The sequence below is a fragment of the Danio rerio genome, chromosome 14 (genome assembly GCF_052040795.2).
Source record: "Danio rerio strain M-AB ecotype USA chromosome 14, GRCz13ab, whole genome shotgun sequence".
Classification (NCBI taxonomy): domain Eukaryota; kingdom Metazoa; phylum Chordata; class Actinopteri; order Cypriniformes; family Danionidae; genus Danio; species Danio rerio.
Genome location: NC_141034.1, coordinates 6116001 through 6133403, shown reverse-complemented (window position 1 = coordinate 6133403; position 17403 = coordinate 6116001). Strand labels below are relative to the sequence as shown.

Below are 17403 nucleotides of genomic sequence, written 5' to 3'. Positions count from 1 at the left end.
TTTACAAGTACTGGGTTGTAGCTGGAAGAGCATTTGCTGCTTAAAACATATCCTTAAATAATTGGTGGTTCATTACACTGTGGTGAACTCTGAAATAGAAACTAAGCCAAAGGAAAATGAATGAATTGGATTGAGCAGCAAAATTCATTTTTTGAGTGCTGATAGTTCTTCATTTCAATGGATAGTTCACTCAAAACTTACATTTCTGCCATCATTCACCTACCTTTACTTGTCATAACTCTGCTCGAGTTTTGTTTTTCTGTTGAACACAAATGAAGTTATTTTGTAAACTGTTGGAAACCTGTAACCATTTACTTCCATTGTATTTCTTTTTCTGAAAGTCAATAGGCTTTTCAAAATAACTTATTTTGTGTTTGACAGAAAAAAGAAACTAAACTCATAAAAAGTGAGTAAATAATGAGTAGTTTTTTCATTTTCTGGTAAATTATCACTTTAATGGCCAAAAATGTTAGTAAATCTGGTTCTGAATGTTTAAATGTAGGCATTTAAAATATGTTTTTATCTAAAGCAACAAAAAAAAAAAAAAGATTTAGTCAAAGGTATCAGGAGCTGAAAGTACTTTGTCAAAGTTAATCGGACATGACAATGATGGTGTTTTCAAAAATGTCCACATTTTCAGATATACTGTATACAGTTGAAGTCAGAATTATTAGCCTTTCTGTGAATTGTTTTTATTCATATTTTTCCCAAATGATGTTTAACATAGTTTCTTTAAATTTAAAGAAAATTTTCACAGTATTTTCTATAATATTTAATTTCTTCTGGAGAAAGAAAAAATAAAGTATTATTAAAAAAAAAAACATTTCAACATCAGTATTATTAGCCCCTTAAGCAATATTTGTTTTAAATTGTCTACAGTGTTGCCAGATTGGGCGGTTTTGAATTTGATTGTGCGGCTTGACAAAATTTGTGCGGTTTTAAAACGTTAATTTTCTATGCAACTTATTTAACAAAACATATTTGTGTGCTCATACTTCAGTTAGTATTGACTAGTGCATATTGCAAACCACATGGGCCCACCCGCAAGAGCAGGCTAAGTAAAGCTGTATTAAAATCGGACTCCTCGAACAAATCAGATCGACAAGCAGCAGCTAATTATGTTCAAAAGAATTCAAAACTCCAAAATGAGACGAATTTATACCCCATTTTGAAAGTAAAACATGCTCTAATAGGTAGTGTAAGCTACACAACATTAAGTGCAGTGAGTAGGTAGGAGGGGGGAAGTGTTACGATGTGATCCGGTTATGTTGTGGTTCTGTGACTGCTGCTGTTGGTTGCTGTATGGTTAAAAATGATGAGAGTTAAAGTGAATAGGTCAATTTCAATTTAAATAAATTGAAATGAAATATTAATCAAAATTTTCTGGGCGTTTGGGCGGGCTTTGGACATTTTTTGGGCTGGAAAAAGTTGGCTGTATCTGGCAACATTGACTGTCTACAGAACAAACCATCATTTTACAATGATTTGCCTAATTACCCTAACTTGCCTAATTAACCTACTTAAGCCTTTAAACTTTAAGATGAATACTAGTATCTTCAAAAATATCTTATAAAATATTATATACTGTCATCATGGCAGTGATAAAGTAATTCAGTTATTTGAAATAGTCATTAAAACTATTTAAAAAATCATCTCTTAACTCAAATTTAGACATTATTACCAGATTTAAAAAACCTAAATCAGCAGAGAACTTTGTCCGGGCCTCCTAATATCATATCAGAGATGAACTTCTTCTCTTTAACATCCAACCTGAACCGTTATTAATCAAATCGTATGAAAGTATAAACAAAACAAAAAAAGCACAGAACTGATGGGCAGGCTGCCCTCAGCGGTACTAGTGTGAGAACAGAGACTCGCAGTGAAGATAAACAGTGAATGCTGCACTTAACTCTACAGACTGATACAAGCCTGTTTATATTGCAGTCTTGTGCTCGTTTGTGTCAGTCAGAGCTGCTCAGCATAAAGATTCCACGCCATAAACCTTCTATACCTGCAGAGTCCTGTCTCTCACATAGTCCTATAATCCTGTGGATTTCTAGCACTCTGCTTGTGAGTTTTATCCTTATATCTAGGCTTCACTGTACTTTCGTGTGAGAAGAAGTGGCTTATTGTGAGCTGTTTTTTTTATTGAAGAACATATACAGTTGAACTCAAAATTATTAGCCCTCCGGTGAATTTGGTTAAACAGGGCAAGGAATTTTTCACAGTATTTTCTGTAATATTTTTTTCTTCTGGAGAAAGTCTTAATTGTTTTATCTCGGCTAGAATAAAAGCAATAAATGGTTTAAAAAAAACATTTTAAGGTCAATATTATTTGCTTTCTTAAGCAATATTTATATTTTTTGATTGTCTACAGAACAAACCATTATTAGACAATGATTTCCTTCATTACAGTAACTTTCCTAATTAATCTGGTTAACCCTTTACATGTCACTTAAAGCTGAACACTACTGTCTTAAAATATCTTATTAAATATTATGTACTGTCATCATGGCAAAAATAAAAGAAATATGTTATTAGAAATTAAAATTATTATGTTTGGAAATGTGTTGAAAAAGTCTTCTCTACGATAAACAGAAGTTGAAGGTAAAATATACAGGAGGGCTAATTATTCTGACTGCAACTGTACGTACGTTATCCCTGTACAATGATGGACCATATGTGTATATATATATATATATATATATCGAGGCTCTCTAGGAAGAAACCTTTCACCCCCTACCCATTTTACACAGATTATAATGTTGGCAGAAGGTTCATAGAAACGTTTTTAAAAGGCACATTATGAATGAATGAATAATCAGTTGGTACTGGTGATTATTTTACCAATTTGGCAGAGTAAAAATCTAAAGTAAGACATAACCAGACAATGAAACCAAGTGAAAAGGAGTAACTATAACATAAAGAACTTGAATGAATGAATGAATGAATGAATGAATGAATGAATGAATGAATGAATGAATGAATGAATGAATGAGGGATATAAGGTAGTAATTTTTTCAAAACATTTCTGTCTAACTGCAAGAGCAGTGTGATTGGATTCCAAATCTTGTTAAACATATACAATTAGTCTCTTAATATAAATTTCAGTTCCTCCATGTGCCACAAATCTCTCAGTTTTCTTGCCCACATTTCAAAGGTGGGGACTGAATCAGTTTTCCACATCTGTAAGATCTGTTTATATTATTTATTTTCATCATTCATACAAAACAAAACTGCTTGCATTTGGTTTTTACTACAAACACCTCACGCTCCTAAAAGTCTATGACAATGAATGAATCAATGAATTAATGAATGAATGAATCAACCAACCAATCAACCAACCAATCAACCTACCAACAGATAAAAGTCCAACACAATAATTGAATGAATGAATGAATGAATGAATGAATGAATGAATGAATGAATGAATCAATCAATCAATCAATCAATCAATCAATCAATCAATCAATCAATGAATCAATCAACTAACCAAAAAAACCAACCCAGCCAATGTCCAATACAATAAATGAATGAATGAATCAATGAATTAATCAATCAAACAAACAAACAAACAAAACAAACAAACAAACAAACAAACAAAACAAACAAACAAACAAACAAACAAACAAACAAACAAACAAACCAACCAACCAAAGTCCAACACAATAAATGAATAAATGAATAAATGAATGAATGAATGAATGAATGAATGAATCAATCAATGAATCAATCAATCAATCAATCAATCAATCAATCAATCAATCAACCAATCAATCAATCAATCAATCAACAGACAAACCAACCAAAGTCCAACACAATGAATAAATAAATGAATGAATGAATGAATCAATCAATCAATCAATCAATCAATCAATCAATCAATCAACAGACAAACCAACCAAAGTCCAACACAATAAATGAATGAATGAATGAATGAATGAATTAATTAATTAATGAATGAATAAATGAATCAATCAATCAATCAATCAATCAACCAACCAACCAACCAAATGAATGATTGAATGAATGAATAAATTAATCAATCAATCAGTCAGTCAGTCAGTCAATGAATCAGTCAGTCAGTCAATCATTCAATCAATTAACCAAAAAACAAACCAACCAAAGTCCAACACAATGATTGATTGATTGAATGAATGAATGAATGAATGAATGAATCAATCAATCAATCAATCAATCAATCAATCAATCAATCAATCAATCAATCAATCAATCAATCAATCAATCAATCAATCAATCAATCAATCAATCAATCAATCAATCATTTAATCAATCAATCAATCAATCAATCAATCAATCAATCAATCAATCAATCAATCAATCAATTAATCAATCACATAAACAAACAAACAAACAAACAAACAAACCAGCCAACAAACAAACCAACAAAGTCGAACACATTGATCAGGTTCCAGATTAACAGAATACACACCAGAGAAAATTGCAAATACATATTTTTCAAAATGTTTGAATTTTACTACATGACCATAATTAGTCAAACAGGGTGTCTGTTGATGAAAAACACTTATTAAAACATAAAGAAATTTATCAAAACATTTGATGAAGTTTTGATTTGGAAGAGCCTAGGATTGTCCTTATATTGATTTAGAAAGGGTCTTGCATTCTCAGAACATGTGTGTATATTACTCAAGCAATCACACCTCTCTCACAAATGTTAATAGTTTGTTTCAGAAGGTAGGATTACAGATATTACATCTTTTTTTCTTCAGTGGTGGAAAAAGTACTAAAGAAACCATACCAAAGTAAAAGTGCCATAACTTGTCAAAAAAGTAGTGCCAGTAGAGTAAAAGTATCTGTTTATATGTTGCTACTGTCTTTAGAGTTATTGATCTTGGTATGAAATAAAGTACTTCACAAGATGATTATTGATTATTGATGTCTGAGGTTTAGAAGAGTGCGAGTAAATGATCACAGACATTTTTGGGTGAATTGTCTTTGTACAATTTGATTGACTGGTTAATTCGGTTAGAAGCAACTGATTCATCTTTGTGTTTTGTGTATGGTACTGTAATTGCTGTTTTAATGGTTATTTTAAGCCCTCAGCAGAGGGCAAGTTACATGTACATATATGTGTGTGATTTGAATATTATGTTTATGTTTTTAAAATCAATCTACCCTGTCATTTTACACAAATGTTGCTATGTCCAAGCTCTGGGGATCTCCCTTTCTTGGCTAATTTTAAAAAGTTAAACTTGTAAATTTCATAAATAATTACCTGGAACTCGCTCTGACTGCATTTTTTGAATCAGTGAATCATACTCGCTCTGACTTGATTATTTCAATCAGTGAATCCTTAACTGAAGAATCGCTATGACCAGATCATTTCAATCAGTGAATTATTAAATGGAGACTAGCTTTGAATGGATTATTTGAATCTCTGATTCATAACCTGGAGACTCCCTCTGACCAGATCATTTGAATCAGTGATTTGTTAACTGGAGATTCTCTCTGACCAGATCATTTAAATCCGTGAATCATAAACTGGAGACTCGCTCTTACCAGATCATTTTAATCAGTGAATCGTTAACTGGAGACTAGCTTTGAATGGATCATTTGATTCTTTTATTCATTACCTGAACACTCAGTCTGACTGGATCATTTAAATTAGTAATTCATTAACTGGAGATTCGCTCTAACCAGATCATTTGAATCAGAGAATCTGTAACTGGTTACTCACTCTGACTGGATGATTCAAATAAGTGAATAATTAATAGAGACTTCCTCTGACTAGATCATTTTAATCAGTGAATCGGTACTATAGACTTGCTCTAACTGGATCTTTTGAATCGGTGACCCGTTAACTATAGTTTGCTGAGAATGGTCCATTTGAATCTCTGAATCATTGCATGGAGACTTGCTCTGACCAGATATTTTGAATCAGTGAATCTTTAACTGGAAACTCGCTGTGACCAGATTATTTAAATCAGTGAATCTTTAACTGGAGACTCTCTCAGACAAAATCATTTGAATCAGTGAATCTATAACTGGAGACTCGCTCTGATTGGATCATTTAAATCAGTGAATCATTAACTAGAGACTCATTCTGACTGAATCACTTGAATAAGTGAATCATAAAACTCAAACTCGAACAGAAAAAAATACTGTACAAGTCAATATTTTATAAGTCAATGGGAATTGCTGTTTGCCATCAATTTTCTAAAGATTAATATTCAGTAATAAAGAACACTTGATTCTATCTAACAGGAATTGATGACCCATCCCAACTGAATACCCAGTTTTATTCAATAACACATCAAATGGGTGGTGAACAGTTGACTTTAATGATACCAGTTTCCCAGAATAAAGCAAAACCAACATGAAAACATCTTATATCTGAATATTTCCTTGAGCTCACACAGTGCTGGATCAGATCTTACACTCGTTTGGCTCATTTATCAGCAAACGCTCGGCTTCCCACAAACATCTCAAAAGCGTCTTCGCTTTCACCCCTGCTTGGGGTAATAAAACATTCACATTAGTGAAGGTCAGTGCTTCATGTTGACTTCTATGCATTAATAAGCTGCACCAGTAGGAAATCAGCTGCTGTAAGAGATGCACAGATGGCAGGAGTTTTATGTACTGTGTTCATTTAAAGTTGACATATCATGAAAATCTGACTTTCGTTATGTCTTAATGCTATAATCAGGTCTACAAGCCCAGAAAACATAAAAAAAAACAATAAATACAAATGTTTTTGAGTAATCTAAAGTATAAAAATCCTGTAATATGCAAGCAGATATTTAGGAAACATGCTAACATGCTATGTGAACATACTTGTTTATCTGAAAAACAATGCTAAAGTCAGTTAGTCTTCTTTAAAAATGTGCTTTCAGTGTCTGAATGTTTGTCTTTGTTTTGGTCTCTATAACCAGCCCACTGCCACTGTACCCAATTGTTTTTCAGCACCCTGTGTTGTCTTGGCAGAAAACGCAGTGTATTTCATCTTTATCTTTATTACTAGACCAAATATGAAACCTCCAAAGGACAGTAGCAGCCTCCAAAATAAGATGCAGATTCAGACTTCCACACAAGTGTTTTTCTCTCATGCATTATTTTTTTGCATCCCTATCCGCAAAATGCACAAAAACCTTCCACTAAGTTCGAACCTTTTTTGTTTTTTTTTTTTGGGAGAAAAAATATTTTGTTTTTGTTTTGGACTGCAATATCTAGTTCCACCACTAGGTGTCAAGCCTACATACAGTACTGTACCTTTAGCGTAATTTCAATATACTTATGCACATAGTTAATTTGCTTGATCATGTTAAGGCAACAGGCTTGCTTTTTTGAGTAAAGTCAATTTATCGCTTTAAAAACTATGGGTTTAGTCAGCTCATTGGTTTTAACTGTAAATTTGTATTTGCAAGCTTTATCCTGCACTGTAAAAGCCAACAGTCAACATTATCAAATGAAATGAGTGTAGTTAACTCAGAATTTACTGAAAGTGAATTCTACTTGTTTGAAAAGAGTTTTGAACTCAGTGTTGAAGGTAATGAGTTAATTAAACACCTCATTACTTCAACTTAAATTGAGTAGGTGCACAGTACACATATAGATTAGTTTTTAAACTCAAATGGTTTGTAGCAATCGGTTTCCTCAAACTGTTTGAGTTGACTTAACTTATTGGGTTTTACAGTACTTAACAGTTGAGCTCTCTTCATTTATTGGGTTGTACTGTGCTCAAATTGCTTCGTATACTCAAATGGATTAAGTTCAAAGCACTCACTGGGATTTGTTTTTTAACTTAAATGTTTTTTTTTGCAATCGGTTTCCTCAAATGGTTTGAGTTACCTTAACTTTTTGGGTTTTACAGTGTGGAAGAATGAGGTCGGATTTACCATTTTGATTTCAAGCTCTCAGGTTGTGACATAGTTAGGCGATCTTATTATATAATATCATTCTTGGGCCAAATTCCAATTCTATTTTTGTACCCCTACCCCTTCCCCTTGGCCCTTGAAACAGAGTGTAAAGGGAAAGGGCTTCAAATTTACCACTAAGAAATGGAACAGCACTACAGCACCCGCACACGTCATCATATGTCATCGCGAGCTCATTTGAGATTGACAACTAATTGGGTATAATTTTATCATAACGATATAATGCGGCAATAAGCTTGCGACTGTACCATGTATTTACACCGTGGCCATATTCATCCATGTAAACACAAGAAACAACATGAATGTTATACCGTAAAAAGGTCATTCCCAGCCACTTTTCTGACAGGGTATTTCAGTGTGTTGTGGGAATACTATACAGGAGTTGTTATTATGGATTATAGATAGCGAAATTTACAATTTATATATAGTATTTTTATTGTATATCATTATAGTATTTATTGTATTATTATAGTATATTTATAATTTTTTTAAAAGCATGACTGTAAAGGGCTATAGCCCTTCCCCTTAGCCCTACGCTTTCAAGCGAAAGAGAATCAGGTCACCTCTACACGCAATGGATAAGAAGAAGGGCTAAAGGGTAGAATCGTGATTGGGCCATAATCCATGTTTCCACCCATGGCATCACTGCTTCATATGTGAAGGTCAGTTTAACTCTTAAGGATGGGTAAAAACCAATACTTTTTGGTCTAACTTAAATTTTTAAGAATGGTTCCATTGTCTCAGGCTGTATTCACAGAGACCAGAGATCTTTCATTAGATTTACAGTGAAAACGCTCACCATCAGCATAATTCATAAACATTCATTTATGATGCAGTGTATAGTCTTAGTATTTTTGTGAAGATAAGAGGAATGTACTGATAGTGTAATGTAAGCAACCACATCAGAATTGAGCGTTAACTTGCTAGTCGATGGGTTACAATCAACTTTACTAAATCAACAACTACATACATGTAGACTGTAAAAATATACAACACCAGCCCAGACATTATATCACGTTAAACTAATAAAAACGTTAATAAAAGTAACTTTTTTGAACTTTTTAAGGTTAAAAGTTGTCTGAAGAAAGATTAAGGTCTCATAATGCGATTCAAATACATAAATAAACAAGAATTAAAAAAAACATGAATCATAAAATATGGAAAACTGCTTATTTATGGATATTTTTTACAGTGTGACCACTAACCATGTTAAAAAACAAACACAAAGAACATGTAAGGCTTCAATCTGGTCATTCCTGAAATTTTGGTTGCATGAATTATGCTAGTGATGTTGTTTCTGGAGCTTCTGATAGCATTTAAAGACCCTCTTCTGTAACTCATTTGCATTTAAAGGGACATGTCCGCTCAAAAATGCTTTGTTTTTGGTCATACCTGAATAGAGGCAAATTTATCAACCTCTAATAGATGATCTGTGGCTTAACCTTCACGGAAAAATTCTGGGGACACCAAAGATTTATTTTATGTTATGAAAAGGGGAATATTATGTCTCCTTTAAATCCAGGAATATTAAGACACTTCTCCCTCTTGTGTATTGTGAAATGGCCAGTCTGGATTAGTGGTTCCTCTCGTGTTGCCCTGGGGCTGTTTGGAAGGGGACAGATTTGGTGTTGCGCTCTAAGCCTCTGTGCTTTGAGCACCTTTGAATAGGCCAGTGTGTTAAACAAATGGATCATCTTAAACTCTTTGATTGAGTGGGCACAAACTAAAGGCAAGTGGAAACCCAATCTCTGGGGATCTGAACTGCTCTAAGGAGTCGAGCAGATTGCTTTCCCCCAAGAGAAGAGACCCAAAAAGAAAAATGGTGAAGGAGAGAGAGAGCTTGGTATTTCTGGAGCTGTAGTGTGCAATGAATCATAGACTTTTCTAACATTTTCTTTTATTTATATTAATCCATGTATATATACTGTATTCTGTATGCTATATTAGTTGACAATGCATTTTGTGTATATAATATAAAAATGAATGGTTGTTACAAACTTATGTCATATTTTCCTAATAATGCAAAAAAATAATAATTTTATATTTTTGGCATTAATTTAAAACAATGTGCCTAATTGTTAACACAGTGAATAAATATAATTAAAAATAAATTAAATTACGTTAAATTAATTAATCAATTTAATTTAATTTAATTCACTGTGTTACTGTGTATTGTCATTTATTAAGTCATTTAACAAAAAAAATGTAAGTGAAAAAAAAAAAACTTGTATTTGGCATTAGTTAAAAAAAAAAAAAGTAGGACATGTGCCTAATTGTCAAAACAGTGGATTTATTTATTTTGTTTTTTATTTTAAGTAAGCCTTGTGTCTTAAGTTTTTTTTTTATTATTATTTATGTGTTCTGTATTTTTTCATATATATAATTTTTTTTATTAAATCACATTTGCAAAATGCAAAAATAACAATACATATATTTGACATTAATTAAAAAAGGGGGAAATGTGTCTAATTGTCAAGACAGTAAATAACTTAATTTAACTGAATTAATTTTTTAATTGAATTGATTTTTTTATTTTAAGTAAACAAATTACTTTTAATTGATGTTTGCTATTTTTCATACATATAAATAAGAATATAATAATGAACTACAATTAATAATGAATAATGAATAAAATAATGAACTACAATAAATAAATAATTTATTCAAATGTTTTATTCAAATGTATTAAGTCATATTTCACTGCAAATGCAAAAGAAAAAATATATCTATTTGGCATTCATTTAAAAAAATATAAGTGTAATTTACAGTTAATTGTTTCATTTAATTTAATTTAAAAATGTATTTTATTGAAAAGTAAATAAGTTACTTTTAATTTATGTGTTTGCTGTTTTTTCTTACACAAAAATAAGAATATAAAAATAATAAATAAGACTACAATAAATACATGAATTTGAAATCAAGTATACTTGAAATAATACATGTACATTTTTATTATTTATTTTATCATTAAACCATGTAGATTTTATTACATGTAGGTTTTTTTCAACTTTGTCAAAAATGTGCTTAATTGTCACAAATGATTGTTATGAAATTGAAGAAAATGTTTTAGTTCTGTGAGCGTTATGTTGATGTCAGTGCCTTTTTGCAAACTGTGTTTTAATTTTTGGTCTTTTGTATTTTGCAGCTCTGCTTGTGGTGGAGACAGAGACTTTCGGGAGTCACGTTCGAATTAAAGGGCAGGAGAGCGGATACTACATCTGTATGAACAAGAACGGCAAAATTATTGGAAAGGTAGGTTTACTGTCACACATCCCATTTGAAAATATCTGATTAATTTTGAAGGACTGTTAAAGGCTCTTTCACACGAAATGAATCTTTGCTTAAAAATACGAGACGCAATGGTTCGGAATGGTTAGGTAAAAAAAGCACAGCATAAACCACAAGGGTAATAATATTTGCTTCTAAAAAAGCGGGATGAAACATTTTAGAATGTTTGTGGAAAAATAGGGCAGCATAAAGCACGTACAACATCTGGACACAGCCACAGAGTGCCTGTAAACAGAAAGTTGCAACAGAAGTTCCACCTCCAAACTCTTCTAATTGGTCCACTGCTGTGGGACTGACAGTAATGAGCAGCGCTTCAAATGACCGTCTTTCACGGCGCCTAAAAACAACTTCAAATGACTCGAGAAGCAAGCGTAGCAGTGACACATTTCCATCAAGCGTGTGTGTAGTCCGAAAAACAATATAAAATAAGCGATTTGAAAAGGAAAAATGCATTCTGTGTAAACGGACCCCAACACTGTCATGCAAAGAAAATAAAGAAAGGAACAGAAAAAATTATTTAGGGCTATACTTTTTGGGGGGATCTTGGGTGTTTGTTTTGGACTTTTAAGGGGACCTGTTATGCAAAAATCACTTTATAAAGAGTTTAAACCCAATTGTGTGGCAGCAGTCTGTGAATATATTTAGCTTCCAATGCTAAAAGTTAATTAATTAATTTTTTATAAGCACACTTAATTTAAACAGTCTGCAGAAACACTTTGATTGATATTCTCTCATTATACGTGTCATCAGAGGGCGAAAGCCCCGCCCATTAGTGACAATCTCTCCCTCATTAGCATAGGAAGTCAGCCTTGTTTTTGAATCTGCCACTATGCTGACAAATAGGCATTTTTAGCTCCGCCCTCTTTTGAAAAGAGCACACTCTCATTTGAATTTAAAGCAATAGGTCCAAAATTTGAATCAAAGCCTAAAAGGGACAGATTCAAAGAGTTATTAAACATTATTTGTGTGGTATTTAGAGCTAAAACTTCACTCCAGTACAGATTATGATTACTCTTGTGTTTCATGCTTAGCTTTTATGATGTATAAGTTTATAGCTGGGACCAATTTTGAGTATTTGTTTTTAAAACCTCTGCTACTGTATCCAACCATTGAAGGTTACAAAATGGGACCAGTCAACACATATTTCCATACCATCCATTTAAACAAAAAAATGACATATTGAGGCTGTGCTTTTGAACTTTAAATTGTCCATTTTTCCAACTTCTTGCGACTGCCCTATACCACACACAAATGTAAGTGGAAAGAGCAACACCCTGCATGTCTGCCATGAATAGGCTGGTTTTACATTGACCCTCATTTTAAAGGGCTCAGATATTGTGTTTTGTGGCCAGAGAGGCTGGTCAATCTTTAAAAACATTATGCTATGAAAGAGTGTGAGTCATGTTGCCAGTTTTAGAGTTGTATTTGCAGTACAGATCAGTTTTTAAGCAAACTTGAAAGGGGACACGTCATGAAAATCTGCATTTTGTCCTGTTTAAGTTCTATATTCAATTTGTAGCAGTGTGATATACCTGTATATTGGCACTGGTGGGAGGCGTGCCTAAGTGTACCACCAGTGACAATATACATCCATATCGCACTGCTACGAATGTGATATTGTGTTTATGCAACAGTTCGGTAGCATAATCATGTATTTAAAAAATAAAATCAAACATGGCGAGTCTAAATATCCTTTTGTATGAGAAACTACTTTCTTAGCCACTTATTTACATCTGCAGCTGATGTCAGAACAGCATAAATCTTTGATTCACCAACGTCAATTTAGAGCTAAGATTAGAATGATTCTCTAGCGTAATATCTAAAGTGACATTCACATTTTAAGATTATGAGGCTAAACGGCATGAAATGACATCAGTGTAGAGACATTTCCTAGTATTTCTTTGTTGCAATTGGGATATAACAATAATTAACCCTGAAAAAGCCAAAGCAAAGCAAACAATACCCAATTACTATGGTATAAATACAGCACTACAACATACAAAAGAGAGAGTTTGACTTGGAATGTCACTCACCTTTTTTATAATGATTTGATCAGCTGTAATTTGAAATTACACTGACTTTTTCTTCTCTAAGGACTTATTATGCTGTCTGTCACCATCTTGTGGTGGAACGTCAACCATCTTTGCTCTGCTCAGTATGACAGGCTGATGGATGCTGTATCTCCCAAACTATAAATATTTAAATAGCCTCTATTCTTCTAAATAAACTGCATATTTGCAATCTAAACAACTACATTCTCACCTAAAAAAGCCTCAAACTTACATTATGTTGTCCAACAGCAGCAATATTTGTCCCACTGCAGTGAGTTTATTGATCTGCTGTAACTCTGGGCCGAGCAATACAGAAAGGTGAGGAGGGTGAATATCACACAGCTATCAGCCATTCAGATTCGAGAACCAGACAGAACTGTTGTGTATATACATACATACATATATATATATATATATATATATATATATATATATATATATATATATATATATATATATATATATATATATATATATATATATATATATATATATACAGTTTATATATATATATACAGTTTATATATATATATATATATATATATATATATATATATATATATATATATATATATATATATTAGTGCTGTCAAAATTAGTGCATTAACGCATGCGATTAATTTGAAATATTTAACACGTAAAAAAAAAAAAATTCTGTTGTGGCTGACGTGTGTTCAACATGCCAAGAAATATGGATAAGACCAAGGAAGCACTTTTCGGTTTAAAACAATGTCGCATTACCAGGCTATCCAGCCTTTTCTCCAGAGTTTCATCTAATTTCGTATGTTTCATTTTTAATCTTTCGAATTTTGTTTTAATGAAATTTGATACCACATGCGAAACTGAAAGAAAAACCTCCGCATTTCAAAAACTGCTGTTTACATGGTAGATTCTTAATCAAAGTATTATCTTAATCATATTAAAAGCGGAGTATTGGTATCCATGTAAATGTACTCAGTGAAACTCAGATGATGACGTGAGTTGTCAAAGACAGCCCATTCTGTCGTGTTTCTCCCTTTAATGCAACTTTTTTAAAGCCTCTGCTTCACGTTGCTTTGTCAGAATCCTTGTGAAATTCAGCCTTACTTAAGAACGCTTAGTTTAAGCAAATATGATGAACGCGATCATGCGTGTTGAATCTGAAGGGAGTCGCTCCGGCTGTGCTGTGCTGTCCTGCGCGCGTTGTGTGTGTCTGTGTGTGTGCACGCGCAATTGCTAGCAACAAAAACAAATTTTGACGTCCGTATCCCTTAAAGTTGTTTAAATGTTTAGAAAGGATGTGACCAAAGTCCCTGTAAAAATGTGTCTTTGGTGTGACACAGCGCGTGCCTGTGGGTGCTTTTGATGTACCGCTTGATGCTTCTTACGTCCTTTGCAGCACCAGTGGCAACAAAATTAGGCACCGAAATGCACATGCGGATTCAGTGATCCTGCTTGTGAGAGACTGTTCTCACTTTCAGCTCACATCATTCAAAACAAAAGGTCCACATTGTCCTCCGATAATGTCAACAGACTGGACTGTCTTAGCAACTGGCTGAATGTTGCTAAGCAAAATTATTTCTACTTTACAATCAATGTTCTCAACTATCAGCAATACAACTTTACAATGAGTACAATTTTTTGTATTCAATACTTTATTATCATTATAATTTTCCAATTTTCATATTTGCATTGCCTGCATTTTGGCATTTTTTTGCAGTCCACTTAGAATCTAACATTGAAATAATGTTTTTCTTTATTGGAATTAATTGTTTTAAAATTCAAATGGCATTAACATGCCTGTGTTTTTATTTCTGTAATAAATATGGTAATAATTAAATATTTCAACATTTTTCTTTCTCCTCAGCCCAATGGGAATAGCCAGGAGTGCGTCTTCGTGGAGGAATATTTAGAGAACAACTACACGGCGCTGATGTCGGCCAAATACAGAGGCTGGTATTTGGGCTTCAATCGAAAGGGTCGACCTAAAAAAGGCTCCAAGACCACGCAGACGCAGCAGGAAGTGCATTTCATGAAGCGCCAACCCAAAGGAAAAGAGGACCTGCCGGAAAAGTTCCTTTTCACAACGGTAACGAAAAGGACACGAAGGGCACGGCGTTTAAAACCCAACCCCAATACAAACTGACTCAAGTTCACAAAGGACTCGACGTACTTCTTGCCACAATCACCTTAATCTTATCCGAAACTGGAGAAGGAAGAGGACATAAATAAACAATGGCTACCGAAAAGAGACAAAAATAAAAAAAAAACTCAAAGATGTTTTATTTTTATATTTCAGAAGCATCAAGTTTCTCCCAGCTGTTGAATGTGGGTCTTTTTTATGTAATATTGGTGTCTGTTATTTTATTTATACTGGATTAACTAAGGATGACCTGTAAGGAACTAGTGTCTCCTGCTTCCTGTTAAAACTGTGGAATACCGACTAGAGCAAACCGCACCGTCTGGGAAACCTTGCATCTTCATTTCTGACAACAAGGATCCAATATTTTCCACTGGAATCGGCTGAGAGAGAGAGATTATAAAGGCATATGACCTTTGCAAGCCTCCATAGGTAAACGTGAAGCTTTGAGTGCAATATTTTGAAGAACCGTGTCGTTCCTCTCTGTCGAACGCATCTGAGCGGACACCAAACGCGCAGAACGCTTTGAGATTTATGCGTATTCTGAGATTCAGCTTCGACTAGCCAGATGTCAGCTTTAGATGTGGTAATAATGTGTGTGAGAACTAACAGTCTAGATATGAAGGGAGTGGAATGAGTTTTTCGGGATCACTCTAAGCCATCACCGTGTGTGTTTTCTAAAAGTTAGCAACCAAAACATGCTTAAAACATGTTATGCATTAACCAGGTTTGATGCATTGCTCTTAACGCCCCTGATGCTCTTTTAAGTGTCAGATTTGACTACTTCCTGGTCATTCAGCCAATGAAATGGGTTCACCTGACAATCGAGTTCTAGAACACGTTCTAGAGCATCTGGAACACATGTGAACAGAGGACTCCAGCCACTGTTGGTGAGGTCGACTCTCCATATGGGTATAGCTGTAGTATACACACGTCTATATACTCATTGTCTGTCAGACGTTACTAACAATCATGACACACGTACGATTAAAAAACAAATGTATGCAAAAAATAATAATTTTATTACTATTATAAAATATTTATTGCCTTTCTCTGTAAATACGACTTGATGAATTTATTTGACCTCTGTTAATAATAATTAAAAAGAGGACTATATATGGAAAATGAGCAAATGTTATGTGACTTTTTTTTTGTGACATTCGAATATATGGATGACAAATGTTACTTTGACTTTCTCTCGAGTTCTGTTTAGTACGGTGGCCGAGAGAGCTTAATGCACTGCAATTTAAGAAAGCACATAAAATTACCAAAAATGACAGAAAATTTAGAAAAGCTCTTCATTGCTTTGACAGCATACGTGTTGCAAACTCTCACAACAATTCCAAATAGCACGGAACACAACAGAAATGTTTCAAAGGGACTCAATAACGAGACATGGCTGTTATTTGCCTTGACTATTGCTCAGTGATGTTGTAGGTGATCTTTAAAAGATGTTTTTTTTTTATGTTATTAGTCTCAATAACCATAGCCTAAATAGCCGGGTCCGTCACGTTTTTGGGTCCTCTTGAAACTTTTCCAGTGTGTTTCATGCTATTTGCATGTGTTGTGAGAAAATGCAGCAGGTATTCTTACACCCAATTCACACGGGTCGTAAACGTCAACACTTTCCATTCACTTTGAATGGGTGACATCAGGTGTTGCCGAACTGCGTTGTGGATTCGTCTGCGCCGATTCAGGGGCGTTGCTCACTGCAGAAGTTGGAACTGCCTCAATGTTTTAAGCGCAGATGGAAGCATCAGCTAATCAGATCGCTGTATGCAAATACACCAGCCCAGACAGCAGCCGATTGCTGACTAATTTCATTGGCTGACGCTGCAATGATGATCGTGTCAGCCCCAACATCAGACACGCCCTCTGTCAGGCATTGACGCTGAAACCTCGTGTGAATCGGGTCTTAATTTGTTTGTATTGTGAGAATTGGCAACACGTATGCTGTCAAACCGATCTTTCCCTAACTTTCTGGTGTTTTTTGTTAATGCATGTGCTTTCTTAAATTGCATCCCATTAA

At 33.7% G+C, this 17403-nt stretch overlaps 1 protein-coding gene across 2 annotated transcripts in view; it reads left to right on the top strand.

Annotated features, from left to right (window-relative positions):
- fgf24 (fibroblast growth factor 24) overlaps window positions 1–16502 on the top strand; it is a 39555-nt gene extending 23053 nt beyond the window's left edge. Inside the window, exons 4-5 of one of the 2 annotated variants that reach the window (XM_087280258.1) lie at window positions 11062–11168; window positions 15102–16502. In XM_087280258.1, the coding sequence (XP_087136384.1) occupies window positions 11062–11168; window positions 15102–15380 (386 nt within the window). In that variant the 3' untranslated portion in view covers window positions 15381–16502. 2 annotated transcript variants of the gene reach the window in all.
- The last annotated feature ends 901 nt before the right edge of the window (window positions 16503–17403 follow it).